The 21,476-nt window shown below is 32.9% G+C and overlaps 1 protein-coding gene across 4 annotated transcripts in view; it reads right to left on the bottom strand.

The window, feature by feature from the left end:
• Nucleotides 1-20,249, bottom strand: part of LOC136274571 (uncharacterized) — a 40,077-nt gene extending 19,828 nt beyond the window's left edge. For all 4 annotated transcript variants that reach the window (XM_066081680.1, XM_066081681.1, XM_066081682.1 and 1 more), the window contains exons 1-4: nt 20,075-20,249; nt 19,708-19,815; nt 19,074-19,161; nt 18,263-18,396 (exon numbers count right to left, since the gene is read on the bottom strand). In XM_066081680.1, coding sequence (XP_065937752.1) covers nt 18,263-18,396; nt 19,074-19,161; nt 19,708-19,815; nt 20,075-20,099 — 355 coding nt within the window. In that variant the 5' untranslated portion in view covers nt 20,100-20,249. The remainder of the gene's footprint in view (nt 1-18,262; nt 18,397-19,073; nt 19,162-19,707; nt 19,816-20,074) is intronic.
• Nucleotides 20,250-21,476: the final 1,227 nt, after the last annotated feature.

Below are 21,476 nucleotides of genomic sequence, written 5' to 3'. Positions count from 1 at the left end.
TTTATCTTGATTCCGGAAATATTCACACATCTCCATCTCATTTTATTTACATACACACAATTGATTTAAGGGTATATGAACGTATGAACAATGTAAAAAACATTAATTATATGTAAGTATAAATATTTACAAATGTTTTTTATTTCCTTTTAAATTATGCTACAAAATAGCAAAAACGTAGGCTAAGAAATCTTTCTTTGGAAGTCTCAATGGTTATCGCGTGAGCGCAAACCATTTTCTACATTGTTACAATTGTGTTTATTTCCCAATTGAACAGCAATAATTATTGCAATCACCTAAATTTGATGAATGATTCAAAACAGAAACAATTTCCGTATCAAAAGGATATCAAGATACTTGGATTTGAGGACGCCCCTTATTGGCCACCCTTTCTGATTTATAAAGCTGTACTCACTCAACAAATATCTACCTCTTTCATTTTTCATTCTTTATCCCTCCCAAAACTTACAGATTTTGATATGTCTAGGTAAGGGTCTTACGACATGTAGATGCCACAATTGAATTCTCTCTCTCTCTCTCTCTCTCTCTCTCTCTCTCTCTCTCTCTCTCTCTCTCTCTCTCTCTGGGTGATGGTGTTAAACCCTAACCGACCATGCAGACACAGGGAAATCGCTCCTGTCATCTGCTTGGTCCCTCTGATTTTGACGAGTGCCGATTTTGTAGTGGAGAATTTCATCAGGGAAAGTGCGATTTCTCCGCTTTATAGGCGGGTCCCGAATTTTGACATTGAGTGCAGATATTGAGGTAAAAGGGGAATTCCATCGGGTAAAATGCGACGGATTAACTTCACGGGAAAGGCCCCTGCTTGACACATGTTCATGTATCTTCCCACCGAGCGTCGGGTATTGTTATTTCGTCCGATGCATGGGTCTGTGGATCCGTGCTGCGAGTAAGTCATCGCTTCGAGAACCGGAGCAGACTTGCCGGACCATAGCCGCAAATTAAAGCCTCTGCGAACAGGCCTTTCTTCCCCGTCTGCCGCCGTATCCGTAGCGCCGGCTCGGACAAGACGAGCATCACCACCGAGCCCATGCGGAGTCGGGCGTCAACGGGTACGTTCTGTGTTCGCTTCGGAGGCGGGGTACCGCACCCGGAGCAGGACCCAAAACAGCACTGTCTTTGTGTTCCCGGTCCATTCAGGCTGAAGCAAACTTCCCCAGAGTCAGGATTATGATGAGGGTTAAATTGATTTGCTAAATCTGAATAACTTTTATTCAAGGTCAGTTTAAAAAAAAATTCATGCAGTTATTCGCGTTTGCTAAATTCTTTTCATTCAATTACAATTCATTGTACACGGAATCACAAAAACATCTTTTCATCATAGTCAAACACATATACATGTATACGTACACTGCTGCGCGGGTGTAAGGGATGGGATATCTGGCTTAGGTGTGAGTAAATGAAACAAGGGTTTGCAATTTACCCATTTAAATGAGGTCATGAAGTCAGATGAAATATTCGAAAAAAAAATTGTGTATGTTTTGTTTTATTACTTACCGAACTAAATTTATCATGTTTAATTTTTATTTCATGCAGAGAGAGAGAGAGAGAGAGAGAGAGAGAGAGAAAGCGAGAGAGGCTCAACTTCGTTTCTATATGAGAAAGTTCTACGATCTATGTATGCACAGGAAAGTATTTTAACGAACGGGGGAAATACCAAGCTAATGAACACAAATTGGATATCCTCACTTGTCATCCTTTTATTGCATGTAATTTAAAGAGGGTTCATTTGCTACGTGTGCCTGTACATGTTTATTTTACTATGGGATTTACTTAGCTTCCATAGTCTGTACTACATTTATTATCCATTTGTCATTTTTCACATGTCATATGTACATATAAATGTAGTTGTTTGTTTAAAAAATTGTTGAAACTCTTATGTTCATCAGTCGGAATCGGACAGTCGTTCTGATATCACCGACCTGAATCAAAATTTATCTCAGATCTATGATAAATGACGAAGCGCTAATTGGATTTTACTTGGTGAATTAACATTTGGAGGACCACAATCCGATCGGGTGTCCATCGGGTTTTAGTACAGCCGGATCTATTGAGATGGAAAGTGGTCCTAATTGGTGGTGCTGCAAGTGATTTTATGTTGATAATCGTTCCAAATAAATCCTTTCTGCACTGGGCATTACTAGCAAATGTTAAAGAAATTCCGGAACGGATTATTGGTGCAGATATGTTTACCAGGTATACGATCCACGCCCGTTCCAGTGAAGCGAGTTTCCCTTAACTTCAACTTACATGTATTAGGACTTGCAACTTAAACATAGACTTACATGCAGTTCCAACCACAATTACAGTGGCAGTTTTCAGAGCGGGTGTTCTCTAGGTCGCTAAATGTAGATGCAAATGTAACTGACGGCATTATAGCGCAAGCTATTTTTAATGGACAAGAGGGACATTTTGGCAGAAATAATGGATCCATCCTATCCTTTATGTAAAACCAAATCAAATGAAATTGAGATTTCCAGCGACTTCCTGAAATCCTGTTGACAAGCAATTGTAAAGAAGTTTCGAGAAACAATCCTGATCCTGATAATGAAAATCTTGCATTTGGATTGATTCCCAATGACCTATTTTTTGTAGTAAAGGACAGTATCCACAAACAGAACCTATTAAAAAGGTTAATGTTTTCCACAACAACAAAGAGTACTGAGGATATGATTCTCAGCAATTTAAAAAGGAGAAGAGAAATTTATGATTAAGAGGCCCCATCTCCATCATTAACAGGCAGGAACGTAGCAACATTTTGGAAAGTGGAGGGGGGGGGGGGGGGGGGCAGACTCATCCAAAACATCTTGACACCCCCCCCCCCCCCAAAAAAATTTACTGTTCATTTCCTTTTTCAATTCTATATGTAAATTTAAGAATAATCATTAATGCGACAAAAACGCCCCCCCCCCCTCCCGCCCACGATGCAACAAAACTAGATGATATCCCCCACAAGCTCGGAGATTACATGTACATGCATCACTTACAAATCAATATGATGAAATGCTTAATATCTTCATTTCTTAATTATTTAGTTAATTTTGTACATATCGTGTCCAATTTTTTTAATAACTTTTTTACCATATTCCTTAAAATTTAAATAAAATTAACACAACTGCAAAATGTAAAGTTAAAGGAGAGAATAGGGTTAAAAAATCTAAAGTGATAATTTATGTAATGTATGTGGCCATAATTCTTAATTTCTATGCAGCTGACTGAAAAAAAAATATATTTTTAATTATCAAACCAGTAAGTGGGTATATTTTATGCTTTGTATCTCTAAATTTTGTGATTTAGGTCCCTTTTATTTTTATCATTCACCAAAATAAGATTTTCAGATAAAATACTGTTTTGAAAAGAAAATTTTATTATCCAATATCCTGCAGAAATGTACTAACTGTCTAATTGTGGTAATTTATCGGTATGAAGTCATAACAAAAAAAACAACAGCCAAAAACGGACCTGCTTAATTAAGAATGTGTATTTTAAATTCTACGGATTGAAGTCTTATTTAAATGATGTTGTGTATGATACTGTATATACATTAAGTTTTCCTCCACCTTTACGCACGGGTTCTTTTCTTATTTTTGCTGTGACCGATTCTTTCATTTTGGAGTTCCGAATGAAAACTGACAGAACGATAAGTAAATGCTGAACGAACGATGAACGCTTTGTGAACGGTGAGCGCAAACGGAGCGGAGTGGAGAGCGCAAGTGAACGCACAGTGAGCGCACTATGAGCGCACGGTGAACGCACGAAAAAATGGGAAAGTAGAACGTTACAGGGTCTCTAACAAGGACAATTTTTTTATCATATCTAAATTTGCATGTCAGCCAAAGGTGGGTGGGGGTTCCGAGCACTAGTTTCAGTGACTTTACTATGTGATTTTATTCAGATTAAATTCATTCTCCCCAATCCACGCATGATTAGTGTTACATATATTGAGTACAAAATCCGTTTTCTAAATTTTAAGAAGATTACCCATCCCCATTTACATTTACATGTAGATCTCAGTAAGCCTTTTGCAATTTCCATTTTAATAAAAATCTAATATGCGGCAAATAATATCTGATCGAATATAACATTTATAGATAAAAAAAAATCTTATGGTGTGAGAAAACAATACACGCAATTAAAATTTGATGAAACCATGGTAAGTATTATGACATGTATTTATATATACATGTATATGCATGTACACACCATTGTGTACATTTACCTGGGAAAGAACTGCAAGAAACAAGTACAGTATAATATTTTAAAATATCAGATTCACGTGAAGAATTGAAAGTTTCCACTATGCATCGGTGCAGAGACGATTCCTATTTTTCCGCTTTGAAAACCCCTATCCCCTCCCATCCTCACGCTGGAGTTACATGAGTTTTGTACCATTACCTTTTAGGATGTTTGAAACTCTCTGTCGGAGAATTTGATTCTAAGTAAGGTGACTATGGCTCGTTGATATTTAAAATTGGCGATGATAAAATTATATAAGGCACGCATTTTACTAAACGTATAAACGTTGTAATTGTAATGGGTGATCAAAAACCAAGCCAAAAAAGTAAATAGAACCATTTTATCAATGCCTTGGATTTTCAGTAGGACAATCTATTTCTTGCGTCAAAGGGTTAAGGTTAGGGTTAGGGTTGGTATTAGCTGAAAATGCCATACAAATCTTGTCGATTTCAAAGAGCCCTACACAACTACCCAAAGTCCAAGCTGTTGTTAAAATGGTTTTAATCGTCATTGGTGAATAAAATAACACATTAGAAATCTTTGAAAATGAAATTGCTTAACATTCAAGATTATAGATATAGTATAGATAGATGATCAGCACGTCATACAATAGTTATCTAGCAGCGAAAGTAACAACATTATGTGAAAACTCTCTCTCTCTCTCTCTCTCTCTCTCTCTCTCTCTCTCTCTCTCTCTCTCTCTCTCTCTCTATATATATTCAGGCGGGAATGTAGGATTTTTTTGTTTTGAAAGGGGAAATACACATGCACATGTACATGTATGTGAAAAATGTGTACGTATATAGAACCAAACATTTGGGGTGGCAACGGTAGGAGAAAGCGCTGTATACCATCCTGGTATGTTCCTATATTCCCGATGAGGGGGGGGGGGGGGGGTTCTAATTCAATACTACATACTGTTCATGTATGTACTCCTTATATCTCTGAAAGCTCAGATGAATTGGGAGGGGAAAGGGCACATACCACTATAACACCCCTCTGTATCAACCTATAAAACTGTCTTTTGGAGGCAGACTGCACTTTTAAATGCAATGTATTCTGTCTTATAAACTTATCACTTGCATATTTCTTATTACATATAAGGTGGGTCGGTCACGTTTTGTCAGCCGTCACATTATGTTCGCCGTTACAAAATGCCAATTAACCTTTTTCTAAAAAAAAAATCGTCATGTTATGTCGACCGGCTGACATACATGTAACTATGAAAAATACAGTGGCCGCGGACAGAACGCTCATATGTGCAAATTTTAATTAAAAGCATCAGAGACAATTCTGGGTTTTTTTGTTTTTTGTTTTTTGTTTTTTTTTGCGTGCGAAAAGGATATCATGTATCCGTTTAATACAATCATATCTTAAATAAACATCATTTTCATTAATTGAATAAAAATTAATCCAATGATTTATTCTCAAATTTGATATTTTACTTATCGCAGCGTGAAGAAAATGTTGGATTTGATGCGACAGAGAATAAATAAAAAGGAAATAAGTACATCATTCATGTACATAAGTATCAGAAGTTGTCCTAAGAATACACAAATAATCAACAGCACATGAACCTTCATGTAAGATGCGTCATACCTGCCTTTATGGCTTCATTAACATTCCTGTGGGTGCTCATTCTGTTCATCTCAATCGTATTTTTGTAAGGTACATACTTTTTCCCGTAAAGACTTTTTGGTAATTGCTTCTAATTTTTGAAAATTACATGTATTCAACTAAAAAGATATATTTATATTCATGGACTTATAAGTCACTTTCCAGGAGCATGTTTCATTAGAACAACAATCATTGCTACGTAATGTAAATTACGTAAAATTCAGCAATATCTGAGAATTTCAAAATAATTCCGTGCTAGAAGTTCAGCAAAGAGGGAGGTCTTTGATCAAATCATTACAAACACCTGTAAGATCACTTTCCTGGTCGGCACAGCGGGAGGCTACATTCTGTTGAATTCGCTGGGTCTTCACACCAGCGGGAGGATAAACATTGCCGACCTTATGCAGGACAAGTGGAACCGCGTTTTGTGTCTCCTTATCACGATTCAAAATATCCTCTTTATCCTAGCGACCTTATCTTGTGTGTTTACAATTTGAAAAATATTATATGACCTAAATCCTCAATGAAGTTTTTTTTAATGATATTTGAAGAAAGTGCTAAGAATACTAAGTATACATATATATTTTGGTTAGATACATGCTTATGTTTTCTTAAGTGGCATTTTTCAGCAATGTGATATGAATGTCTCAACAAAAAGCAAAGGAACGCTTAAACATTGTTAACTGATTAATTCAAATAAATACAAAAAAATGTTGATTTAAACAATGCCCTTCTAATCATGTTTCTTTGTTATGATATTTTGTACTCAAAATAGACGATATGAAAGAACCCATTTTAATTACCAGACACTTAATTCATGATAAGCTTTGAAAGCAATTTCTCTACGCTCCCCAAACTCTTCATCATCAAACAATAAGTAAAATGCAGACACCCCATCCTCGTTTTTTTTCTCTCTCTTTTTGATGCATTCATCTCTCTATTTAACAAGTTTTCATATGAACGGAAACGAAATGTATTTTAACAAAACGAAAACTATTTAAAAAAATCGGGCCCGCCTGTGAAGCGGAGAAATCGAACTTTATCCGATGTAATTCTCGGCTTCAAAATCAGCAATGTGTCGTAATCGGGGCGGCCGAACATTAGACAGGGACGGCTTCACTGAGTCTGTATGTAGGTCATGGTATTAGTTAACCCTCCAGAGAGAGAGAGAGAGAGAGAGAAGAGAGAGAGAGAGAGAATTATTCACTGCTCTTGGATGTCCCACATAAGATTTCCACATTGACTCATGTCAGTCAGCAAGATCGGAGAGAGAGATAAAGAAAGAAAAAGGTGCATAGATAATTTGCACAGAGAGAGAGAGAGAGAGAGAGAGAGAGAGAGAGAGAGAGAGAGAGAGAGAGTATTGATCTAATCAAATTTTCTGTTTATTCTAGGAGAAGAGTGTAAATAAAAACTTATGACAATTGTTTGTAATTGTTTGTAACGATTTAATCTTAGATTAAGATTAACAAGTTTCCCTCTAAGGTACATGTACTTTATGAATAGATGTATTATGGACTAACGTGGTTGAAAAAAGTGGTTCGGAAAAACTTGTAAAACAGGAACAAAGTGATCGCATAATTGAAAAATATTGCGCTTAATTTTAGCACTATTCAACAACTAAATACAGTCAAATGTAGCTAGATATTGTATTTTATTTATTTTGAATTTGAAATGGACGGCACAGTCAACAAATAACGGTTGCATAAAGACTCCCTGCTGTGCCTTCCTCTGAAACATTATACCATTAACCAGTGGCAGGCTGGGTGAATGAGGCATGCACAGAACAGTTTACAGTACGAATTATCAACATTCTAAAATAGGTCATACGGATTAACAACAACGGAATTTTGAATTACCACGAAATATAATAATTCATATTTGAATAATGACCGAAATATTGGATATTGTGTGTGAAAGAGAAGAAAATAATTATTTGGATGCCGATGGTTGGATAACTGAAGAAAGAAAAGAAGAAATAAAGACAACAAATGAAGTCGGCCTAGTTGTGGTAAGTCATACATTATACATCAACATGAATACTCGGAATTATTGTGAATATGTTACTTATTAATTGCAGAAAAAATGCGCAAAGTTATGACGATTGCTAAAGTTATGGAAGTAAACATTACAAATGCAACAGCTATATCTGCATCATTGACCTGGCCTTTCCTTTTTTCTGTTTTCAAGCATAACTTGGCATTATATGCATATATGCATACTAGTACCTTGTACAAGTAACATGTACATGTAACTAAGGCACGTAGCATCGGGCGTGGGGTAAGGGTGGGGGGGCAGCAGCCCCCCCCCCTCCTGCTTTTTTGCGCAGTTAACCTTTTTTTATATATCTACATATAAAGAGGGAAATTAAAATGGAGTTGCCATCCCCCCCCCTTTTGGGAAAATGTAAAAAAAAAATGGATTGAAAGGAAGTTGATGTTATATGAGGATATAGATAGATATGCTATATTCTGACCCCCCCCCCCCCCCTTCTTCCCACGGACTAGGATTTTTTATGATTTTGAAAGTTCCTTTTTTTTTTTTTGCTTGTCAACATTTTTTGGATGAGTTTGCCCCACACACTTTCAAAAACGATGCTACGTGCCGGTAACTGCTGTCATAATGCTTTTTAAATATTCAGTGTTTTTGGTTTTATATGTTTTTAATGTAAGTCTTTAACATGCGCGAAATAAATTCTAGACCTATAGATGACATAATCATGTCTCAAAACCACCCTTCTTCAAAGAGAAAAGAACGAGGTGCAAATTCCTCACTGACTGTGTAAAGGAAGGTGCACTAATCTATTCCTTGACCTGACGTAATTAATGGGTTGGGTTGGATATTTATGATATCAAACAATATATTCAGCAATATGCTCTCCTTGATATATACCATTCTTACCTGGCTATCTAATTTCCTCAAACATAATTGAATGATTTCAGCATCTGGATGTCACTTGCGGGATCTAATACGTTATCAAAAAGGAGATAAGATTTTCAATGAATATGAAGTTTATAATTAGTTCTAAAAATAAGATTTATGTACAATTTAAATTCAATGAGCATATGCAAAGTGGTGACCAATGTAAAAAATATGTAGTGATTCCCATTGAAAAAAATTATTTATCACGAGTGTAAGTAGATATAGCTATTTTTTACTATAGTTTAGTGCAGTAAAATTTAAATATAAAATGCCTAAAAAACATTTTTTTCATTTACTATAAGCAAAAATAATCAGGAAAATGATGGGAAAATACAAAAGGAGACAGGAATCATTCAAACTAATTCATTATATTTTAACCACTATTTCCGCTTAGCCAATATAACTTACATGTAAGTAAAGTATTGTAGTTAACACGTATTATAAATGACAACACTTGATCTGCACGTGAATTAAACTTACTTTTTCCATAGGTCGGTTAACGGTTTTTAGAGATATTACGAGGCTTTTAAAGCGAAAACTTGTCTGGAGATATCGATGCCACTAATCATATCCACAGATCTGGTGAAAGTAAGATTTATTAGTTCAAAAATTAGCTTTAGCTATTTAGCCATGTAGATTGCAACTTTTTAGCACGTTAACAACTATAACTATTATAACTAATAGAGAAGACCCAGAGACGACAAAATCATTCAAAGACAGCAAAAAATAAGTAGGATTTTGCATGAATTGCATCGTGTTGCTATATTTATAATATGTCCCGAGTTTTTGCTTCCACGAATTTTCGCTTGATATTTCGATTATCATAAAAAGCTTTGAGTCCAAACTACGTTCATCCATTAATATTAAAAATGTCCAGATTATTTGTTTTGAAACGCCCCCTTTACCGCTTCAAGTTTCAAAACATATCCCAAAATAGAAAGTCTACGGAGATTTTGCATTGCATCAACCATTAATTAGCCCGGATGATAACGTTGAAAAATTGTGCGAGGTATCCCGAGTAGTTCCGAATGGAAAAAAGATGTAAACATTTCCCATTATAAATCTCCGTAAGAAATTTGTTTTCGTTCCTGTGAACTTTTATGAGTGAAAAATGATACTTTGTCAATGAAGATAATTTGAATATTTTTCCTTTTATCGATTTCAACAGCGTTTCTTTCACTTTCACGTTTCTTTGGGTTTTTTTTTTTATTATTAAAAATCAAAAAGTGATGGATGCAATAACTTGGGACAGACTATAGACCCATATTTTGATACAGCTTTTGCATTACAAACATTTTCTACCCATTTCACATCCAACAAAAACCAAATAACCGTAACGTTATAATTCGGAAAATGTGCAGAATTGATCGATGGAGTTTTCATTCTCCGTGTGCGCCGAGATTCCCGCCGAATGTTCATCTTAAGCGCCCACTTTCTTTAACAGGTTTAAAATTAACATACGTGCAAATATGATTTTATTTTTTCACCTGATACACTCAGTAGGCCAATATGGTCACACAGTGTTAATTAATATACACGTAAAATGTTTGAAACTATACTTATTTATCTCTACTGAAACTGAATGAATTTTAAGAAAGACTATAAGTCGAACATTATTAATTCAGCAACCACAGGGTAGTGGCCAGAATCTGTGTTTTCGGGTTATGTAAATTTTTCTGCAATTTTCACTACCTTCATATAACCTGTATGAATCATCAAAGAAAGCATACCCTCGTTTATATTTACATCTTTCTCTTAACAAATTGATAAAATGATTGTCAAAAGTAATCAAAAATTATCTAAATTACAATGCATATACATCAGCAAGATGTATATGTACATAATCACTTCGTGCAGTTTGTAATTTTTCTAGGTCACTGTAGGTCTACATAGCTATACATTGCAATAAAGGATGATTTGCACTAAGAGGCGGGTTTGGGGCCCTTTTTGGTCGCTTCTCTTGCGTTTATTTCTTAACCTAGTATCACTTTAGTTAAAATTTTTAAGGACTCTAGTCAATTTCCAACATGAATTCGTATATTAGACTGTGATACATTAAGCTCTAACTATGTTTTTCTCCTTACAACTTTCGAAAAAAAGAATTTTTTCGCTTATCTGCCCTTGATCAAACTTTTACCATAACCTGATCTATTAGTATACTCTTTAATATGGTTTCAACAATTAGACCACGCCCATGTAAGTACAGAAGACTTTAAAGGGACATAGACACGATTATAGATGAACGTTTTATTTTTAATTTATATGTATATATTTTTTTTTTTTTGTCTACTTTGAACGATTTACCCAGATTTGAATGTTAGAAGTCATGTTACAAGCGAGATACAGAGGAAAGAAATCGTTGTTATGTAAACAAAACTCGAGTCTTATATTTGCTTACAAATAATGTAATTTTAGTAAAGTAAAGAAATTACAATTGCTTTGACAAAATAACTTGTGACAACAAGAGATAAACTCATTCAATGTGCTCATATATAATTTTATCAACAACAAAAAGTAACATTAGATTGAAACTTAAATCAATAAAACACACATGTAAACAATAACAAGGCTCGAGTTTTGTTTCCAAATTTTTATTTTTATTTTTCATTTAATCCGGTATTATTGCTCTCCGGCCACTGGATAAGTGAGGGGTTGTTTAGTTAAAACATGTATTCTATAGCCATCTTCATGAAACAATACATATGTAAAACTATCTTGGCAGCAAACAAATTATGAAATACATGTATTATTTACTATCATAAGAGACTTGTACTTTTTCAACATTAATTGATTACATATTGATTATTGCGTCATTATTTAGATACTAAGGCCCCAAAAAAATGTGTGTTTCCGGTTTCCCGACCGACCCTATTTTTTATGTGCCGAACCTTACACCTTTTATTCCAAATCCAAAATACCAACCGTAATTGCTAGCGCTCTCGAGCGCTAGCAACTATATACGTTAGTCTTTTTCACTGTTATACGCATGCTCGACTCCTTTGTAGGGGATTCTGGGAATACTGTATTACTGCTAAACTGATACCATTTGAATTTCATTTTTGTTTTCATTTTCACATGAAGTTTTGAAATGAAATTTCAAAAAGTAACAGTAGGTCTTAAAATGCAAAGTTATTTTCAATATAATAATAAATAGTTAGCTTTATCTTAAATTTCTTCAAGCTCGGAAAACAACTTCGGATATGTTTTCCGAGCCTGCCGACCAATGTTTCTTGAAAAATTTCACCTCGAAATTGAAATTACAGAAGTTAAGGCACAGTCAATGAGCTATGCCATGCCTCCAGATTCACAGTTCTAAATTGAGACCCCAATCCAGCACAATTCCAGTACACCACTGTGTCTTCCTATTTAATTAATCGATTCTGAAATAAAAAACCAATGTTTTAGAAATCTGCTTCTGTGTTTTATAATGGCTACAGCGCTAGCTCTTTTTAAAAGATAAGCTTGTTGGTTTAAACAATTAATCAGAGTTTAAAAAACTCTTGAAACAATTCAATAGAAAACACCACTTATCAAAGCGTTTTAAAGATTTCTAAGTGCAGATAGACAGCGTGGATGAAAATTATCCTTGGTTATTTTAGCTAAATTATCAATGCAATATAGAAGTTCTAAGGACAGTGATGTGTTATAAATAAAGATTCACATGAAAAAAGCAAAGACATTTTTTTTTTATTTCTGTTGGTGTGGAGACTGCAGACATCGTAAGCCTTTGAATAGGCAACAATCATTCACATTATAAATACGATCTTAAAATGCTGCATTTCAATTGCAAATGATTTTTTTAAAATTAGTCTTAAATCATTAATTTTGTATTAATTTTTTAAAATAATTACTAAAAGATTTAATTCTAAGTCTCTCGTCTGATCAACCAGAATTTCCTCTGTTTCTGAATTCAACACCTACAGTTACGATATTAATGTCTACTGTTAAGTCAGTTGACCAAGAAAATAGAACTAATAACTACTATATAATATATTTGTGGTAATGAGTAATATACTCTGTTAATCTATAGTGGCTGTCATATTTATGTTTTTTATTTACATGAAAATAAAATCTTCGTAATCATTTCAATTTAATTTTACATTCAAGAAAGGTTTTAATTAATTCTGTGACAGTTGTCACTATCAACAACTGCTCCACCTGTAAATAACATTTTCTTAATGTATAGAAAAATTATATGCTAGAAATGGGAAAACATAAAAGCTCATTTTATGAAGAAAAAAAAGCCGATCTACCTACCCTATTTAAAATTTGATGAAATAGGTAACACACATATTTTTTTTTTTTAGCCTAAACTGAAACTGAGTACTTAGTTTTCTTTTTGCAATTTTGCTCGTAATATCAACATTTAATTGATTATTTTAAAATTCAACGCATGACCTCAACATTGACTTAATGTGCCAATATTTTCTTTCAATTTCTCTGTACTTGAGCTGACAAATTCAAGTAAAATCATCTTTGTGAAATTTTATCATATAAAAAAGAAAGTTGTTGATTTCTTTTCATTTTCATAATTATCCAGTAAAGTAATTAGTTTTGAACTTCTTTTACAGATCGCTGTGTTGGTTTACACATAAAATCCCTGTGGCACCACCTCCATCTAGAGTCCCGAGGTGGATAGACAATTTAGGCGTATGTCGATAATTCGAGAACTCTTTAAAATATGACTGGAGAGTGGTATCGGTGATTTTCTACGAGAATAATCATCAAAATTCTTGAAATGATTAATAGTGACGGTGACTAGTTTATTTACAACACATACCATCGGTGGAAATCCTCATAGGTTGCTCCTAGGAGTTAGTGATGATAACATTTGCTTTTATCTTTTATAATGTAATTGTGTTCTGTCATTGATATTCCCGTTAAAATGTAAAACTTTTGACTCACAGAAAGAGCAGACTCCGACAAATCTATATTTTTATTTGACATATTAGATCCACAAAGTATTTGTTAATTTAAAGTGAAAGTGCTTGTTTTTAGTGAGTCTAACAAGGTAAATTTATTCCACTAATCTGCATCAGCGAAAAACTAAAAATATGTTAATGTGATCTTTCTGGTGGATTCACCAACTTTCTTGTCTTGTAAAGAAGCTAAAATTTTCATGTTTGTTGGTTGCCCAACCAACGCTATATTTAATACAGCGAATTTTTAAAACAGTATTAAACCTTTTAAAATTCTTGGTGAGTCCACCAATTTGAAACTCTAGTTTCATTTCACATTTCGCACAATTTTATATTGGTGGATCCACCAAGTATTGAAATAGCGACAGCATTTTTCATTTTGGACAAGTTCTTAAAATTTGTTCATTGTAGTAGTTATTAAAATATTGACATATTAGAAAAATTTACCTTTTTGACTATTGGTGGTATCACCAAACAGTTTTTGCAGAATTGTTGATTTTTAGACATTTGAAAGGTTTTTGTATTTGTCATATGTTCTTTTATTGTTTTCTTGGTGGGTTCACCAATTTTTTGAATGAAATACAAAACTGTATACGGACAGTTTCACACTTGATTTTTGGTGGAACCACCATGGTCCTCTGTGAATGAGATATTTTATGCTGTTCAAAATAATAGAATCGCCAATATCTTATTATTGGTGGACCCACCAAGTTTATTCGTAAGTGAGATATTTGAAGAATAAAATTGGTGGAACCACCAGGGTCCTCTGTGAATGAGATATTTTATGCTGTTCAAAATAACAGAATTGCCAATAATTATTATTGGTAGACCCACCAAGTTTATTCGTAAGTGAAATAACCGATGAATGAAATTGGTGGAATCACCAATATTTTGACTATAATTGTGGAATATGAAGGTTTAAAGATACTGTAAAATGTGCTTTTGTGTAAAAAAGATGGTGGGTTCACCAATTTATATTGTGTTAAAAGAACAAAATGAATAAAATTCATGTTCATTTCTGTTATTGCACTGTGTTCATTTTTCATTTTGCACTGACAAAAAGAGGACACGAGTAGAAAATCCTCTTTCTTAATAGAAACAGTTATATGTATTTTCTACTTTTCCTAGGCACTAGTTTTTCTCAGTTTTTGAAAACCACAATTATCATTTTGTACGCATGTATTTTGCGTGCTTATCATAGGAGTTGACTACAACCTAAATTCATTTTTGTAAATGAGGCCAATTAAAGGGTTATTTGACTCATTTATGTCTGTTTATTTTAAAATGAACCGAAATTGGAATACCATTCATAGATTATCGAGATAGTGATAATGTTCTCCGTTTAGAGAGTCCTTTTTACCTCATATACTACAATGATCGTAGTCGGGTGAATATCTTGTAGTTTTCAGCACGTGTCAATTACTGTCAATCAAAATCCACGTGGTACAAATAAACGATATTAGATTATTCCGGTTTGTACGATCTTAAATTTTCTGGAAGCTCATAATTACATTAATGAGGTACGTGAAAGAGATTTTTATCTTTTTCAACTGTAACAATCAACGTTATTTCTTATTTCCTAACAAAACAATAGGTAAATCTGAAGTTATTCACACATGTGTTTTCAGCTGTACTGTCTCTTTAAATATAAAAAAATAATTCTTATCGTAAATATGGCAACGGGGAAACAGCAATGATCGATTTGAACAGAAACAGAAAAAAATAGTTGTAATATTAACTCTAATATAATAATGATAATTATAATAATATAATTATATTGTTATACTTTTATGTTAAATACTGAAATCTGATTGGTTTAGGCGCAGTTCATAATCTGTTCTATGACCCTCAGCGTTAGCAACGCACTTAGTAACGGGTAACATTACAAATTGTTACATGCGCGAAAATCATGCGCGTACGGTTTGCCTTAGAATTCACGTTATTCCTATCTGAAAGCAGTGATTTTTTCTTTAAAATTAAGACATTCAGTATAACAAAATAAATAGTACCTGTTTGGGAGGATAACAGTTGAAATTGACACCCCTCGAAAACCATTGTCAACCTCCTCTTCGCGTCGGTCGACAATAGTTTTTCGGGGTGTCAATTTCAACTGTTACCCTCCCAAACAGGCACTATTTATATATTATAATAATAATAACTAGATACGATCTCGTTACGAGTAACGAGAAGGTCTTCCGTTTAATTTTTTAAACGATACCATTAAAATATCAATGAAATTTCAGAATTTTCCCTCAACCCTTCCCTTTCAGATAATTTATACGATTGTCAATATCCATCACATGCTTAACAAAGAGTTTTGCTTTTTCACATACAGCACATTAAAGATTTAAGATTTGAGTCCCCTAAAATTTCTAATTACGTCATTAATGGGTATGGCAATGAGTTTTACAAACTGATATTGTTACGATCAACAACTTTGCTTCTTCAATGCATTACACAATCTGGATAGTTTTTAAGGTATGTGTAAGAGATTTACCGAGTCTCTTTAAGGTATATGTAAAAGACTTTACGAGTGTTTGGCCCCTTATTTAAGGGGCCAGCCCCTTTTTCTTGAGTTCATTCAAAACATCCCACAAATATTAACATTTTTTGTTCTTACACTTACCTAAAATTGTTGTTCATTTTTGAGATACAAATGGTTAAATATTTTAGGGGCCAGCTCTCTAGATCCTTAATCGGGACATACATTCACAATGCTTTTTAATGGAATTGATTAGAATCATAATTGCAAACATTTTCTCTTTACGATGCTTAACAAAATATGTCTCCTTTACTAGATATATTGCGTCAAATTTTAAGTACTTTGGCCCCTAAAAATTCCTAACTACCTCATAAATGGATGCGGATGATTTTTTTCTGATATATATTGTTACGATCAACAACTTTGCTTCTATAATGCATTACAAAATCTTTATCGTTTTTAAGTTATTTGTAATAGAGTTTACGAGTGTCTTGGACCCTAAATAAAGGAGTCAGCCCCTTTTTCATGATTTATTTGAAAAGGTCATCAGAATTCCAACATTTTTTGTTCTTACACTCATCTAAAATTGTTGTTCAATGATTGAATATTTTAGGGGCCAGCCCTGTAGATCCCTTATGGGGACAGAAATTGGGGTTTTGATAAATAGAATTCATTTAGACCATTCATGCAAACATGTTCTCTTCTATGATGACTAACAAAATATGTCTACTTCTCTATTTATATTGCGTCAAAGTTTAAGTATTTGGGCCCCTAAAAATCCCTAATTACGCAAAAAATGGCGTGGCAATGATTTTGTCTAAGAAATATTGGTATCATCAAGAACTTTGCTTTTATAACGTATAACAAAATCTTTATCGTTTTTAAGTTAATTATATTAGAGTTGACGAATGTCTTGGCCCCTAAAAAAGAAGCCAGCCCCTTTTTCTTGATTTTGTTACAAAGATCTTTTGAATATCTACTATTCTTGTTATATATGTTTTAACAAAAAATCAACTGATAAAAAAATACAGATCAAAACGTATGAAAATTTTGAATGTAAAATTGGTACCCAATTTTCGTGCCTAGGCGAGCTCCAAGAAATGGCGCAACAGGCGTTAAACAACTACATGCTACACAACTTCAAACAATAGTCTACATATCCTGAAAATTTCATAGTCATATCTCTAATGATTTCGAGTTTAAAGCTGCACAAAATGGGTCGTCAAAAATTACAAAATGGTCGATAATTCGGTACCGGAAATGATTACGAAAAAAATAACAAACATTGATCAATCTTATATTACTCCTAAACAAAAAATGGTTGAAATCGGTCGAATAGATTAAAATTGTGTCTGAACAGAAGCCCGTATATATATATATATATATATATATATATATATATATATATATATATATATATATATATATATATATATATAGATATATATATATATATATATAATTCTTTATGATTTACTATCACTGTACAAAAAAGTGTGAAAGTTTCATTCTTACTCTTGATTTTTATTGCACTTTCGGGTTTTTAAAAGAAAATTTTCAATGGTTACTGACAGCTACTCATTTAAGTATTCCCAAATTCTTTATATACTGTCTTTTTAAGTTACTTTGTTCTAAATTGCTTAAAAAGTACAAAATTTACAAAAGCAAAGTGTTAGTGATTACATAAAGAGAGAGAGAGAGAGAGAGAGAGAGAGAGAGATGAGATCTGAATAAATATTGAATCAAAAGGAGATTAAATAAATAACACCTATCTATATACCTATCTGCATTTGGAAAGAATATACGTAGTGATGTAATATTTTCAGATATAAAAACTTGAACTAAAATATTTCATTGAGAATATGAAACCGTTTTGTTTTCTATTGCCTTAAATTGCACTTCATATTTATGGTATATTACCTTAAAATATCAATCATAATTATATGATATTAATCATCATTTATTTATAAAAATAATGAATCATTTATATATACATGTAAATCACCCTTAACTTATAATTGTACAATTGTAATATTTTGTTGTTATCATTTCTGTAAAAACTAACCTTTTCTAAACACGAGACTTCTGAACAACTGTAAAATATTCAGTATTATCGACAGGACAGTAATGATGCAGCAGATCACCAAAGGAATCAAATATCGGTTTTCATTTTGTTCTGCATACTGATAGACGCCCTTTCTGTAAATAATAAAAGTGCCTTAACTTATCAGATTGTCGTGATTTTAAATCATACACTCGTCATCAAAAGCAAGTTTTTTTTTCATTCACTGGATGATCGAGAGGCTGTGCAGTGATTAAAGAGCGGGTTTCAAGGGTCTATAGTTCAAACAAATGCCGAGCTGAAGTTTATATGCATTGGGTTTAATTGTGCATAATATATATGCTTTTACAGTCATGTTCCGTTTGGTAAATTAAATATTAAGGATTAGTTCTTAAACTAAAGTTTTTAACAGTTCTGCTTTTCATAGATATATAACTCGATATATTTTATTAAAATCTGGATACAGTAGTAGAAACATTAACTAATAATTAACTAGTACCATTTTTGATATTTTAGAAAATAGTAAGGCATAACATAAATTTAATTTAGCTAACAAACTTGAACGAAAATATGTTGCCAATGTGTTTATATATAAATCAACTGATTTTGGATAAAAATCAATTGAACGGTATCTAAGTGGCATCAACATGTGAATAAAAACACTTTCTGTTAACATTAAGTCACCTTTAAGCTGATAAGTACATGTAAATGAAATTGTTTATCCTGTGGTCGGTAATTAAATTTTGATTTTATTTCAATTCTGTTAAAAAACATGATGCTTTTTCTATTATAATAACTTATAATTCTTTTTTACCTAAAACTCGATTTTGTTGATGTTGTAAAGCAGTTACAAACACAGTCCTCTGTGTAACAGTTTTCTTGAATACTAAGACAACTTGGATCTGAAATGAAATTTCTAAATTTTAATCATCACATCCTCCTGTAATATCCTATTATTGATACTACAAATACTTGGAAATAGTCATCGTATTTTATGAAAAATATAACATCCTCTTCGTTACTTTTCAGTTCAATTAAATTCAACATGATGTTGACTTTATGAACTTGTACTAAGTATATCATTTAGAATTTAGCAAAACTCTTCATATTCTAATTACTTTAATAAAATGTAAGATTAAGTAATATCATCGTCCTCCTCTTAAAAATGATGTCACAAGACGTTCAGGGGAAATTCTTAATGTTATAACACATTAGCCAGTACATAAACCGATATACGCATTTAGCAATAAATGTATAAAAATAAAGCTTTTTATTTACAAATTGCATCTTCTAATTAACCAAACAACGAACTCAAATTATATCTATAAAGATTGATTATGTCTCTATATGTATACAAATTTTGATGCAAAACATAATATTTTAGTTTTATAAAACACATACATATACTCAGTTATGTAACAAGAAGTGATTCTATCAAGAATACATACATTTATATATCTCGTTACTGTAGTAAACTTCATCTGGACATCCTTGAGCAAAAAAATGGCATCTGTCAAAGTTCAAATTGCCACTTTCAGCTATTCCAAGACAGTGCCCTATTTGTGAAATTAAAATATGTTTAAAGGAAATATGGAGAGCAAACATAACATTTAAAGTAAACATTTAATTTTTTTTTAAATATCAAAACTTCAACATACTTGTGCATACGTACAGTCAGAAGATAAAATCACAAAACATTGAAAATAAAACTTGGCAAAAATAAAAAAAAAAAGCATAATTGAAGGCTATAACACATTTAAGTGATGTTAAGAATAACAAAACTAGTAAAATATCTTTATAACAAACATGATTTACCCTTTTCAACTTTCAATACTGCCATATCATAGCAAAACTCATAGAGTTGTGATCGGTCATATCCTGGTGCACAGTGATAATTGTGTGTATTGTTACATTTTAACCGTCGGGACGATGCTTCCCATTCCTTTGCATCTTTTGGACACGCAGAAACGGGGTAGTATCCATTTTTCTCTACCTTTTGTAAAGAGAAAAAACCATTTTTAAAATACATAGCAGTTTTGTATAACATGTATTTATGGCTAATCTTAAACTATATTGATGTAAATAAAACTAGATGTTGTCGTTAGACAGCAAAACCCACACCACGTGATTGCCTCTAAATAAAAATCTCTTGTACCAGTTTTGGTAATTTCTGATACTTAAAAAAATTACAATTTACATGAAGGATAAACTTCCCTTTCATTATATACATTAGCAGCCCTTTGTATACAGTTTGGAATTGAACTGTTTGCATGTGAATTTGAAATTAAAGAAATTATGTACGAGTTATTGTGAATGTTACAGCGAAGGCGTTAGCCGAGGCATTTATATTTAAAACAATATTTCGAGACCGAGGAGGTTATCCTGCAACTTTCAGGAAAACAAGAACTTTATTTCTATTCTACTAATTAAGTCACCAATAAGAGCCCAGTATTTCTACAGATAATTTCTCCTATAGAGAGACAATATAGGTCATTTTGACGGCTGTTCCGTGTAACCCCAGTGGTAATGTTAGTAATATTTAATGTGTATCGATCAAAGAAATCACATGCAGACGACTGATTTTTTCTTGGGATTTTTGATACTCTTTACTTATCTATAAAATATCTTTGAGTAATATTTCTAATATTTTAAGGGCAATTTAATACGATTATTACTACTACACGTTATATATTTTATGTAAAAACACGCAGTGAAAATGTGCTAGGGAGGTCATAGGAACAGCCGCATTGATCTCTTAAAAATAAACAGTTGAGGCAATTCACATCGTTTTGACTGGAACTAACACGTGGAGTTGACATGGGTTTAAAACTTTAACGGTTTGAAGTTGTACTTTCATGATCAGTGCGAGACAAATAGGTATTTCTGATCTGATAATTTACCGATGATGTTCGTGGTATATTGGAGAATAATGTCCGCGGCATCTCTTTGATCTCGGCAATAACTGTAGTAGAATCATCAATAATCCTTACATTTCGTGTCATAAAAAGTATGGACTATATAATTATTACTAACAAAATAAAACTATGCCCCCTTTAGGCGATTTCGGCGTAGATTAACTTTTGTGATCCAACATCGTGTGCTGGTTTATAGAAGGGATGGGGAGGGGTCCAGACCAAACCCTTTGAAAAATTTATTTCGATACAGTAAAATCACCCTTGTTTTGGGACAACATTAGCCGAATTTTGAATTTTTTTTC

Source organism: Magallana gigas, chromosome 4 (assembly GCF_963853765.1).
Source record: "Magallana gigas chromosome 4, xbMagGiga1.1, whole genome shotgun sequence".
NCBI lineage: Eukaryota > Metazoa > Mollusca > Bivalvia > Ostreida > Ostreidae > Magallana > Magallana gigas.
Note: the sequence above shows the minus strand (reverse complement) of the source record. Positions and strands in the feature narration are given on the sequence as shown.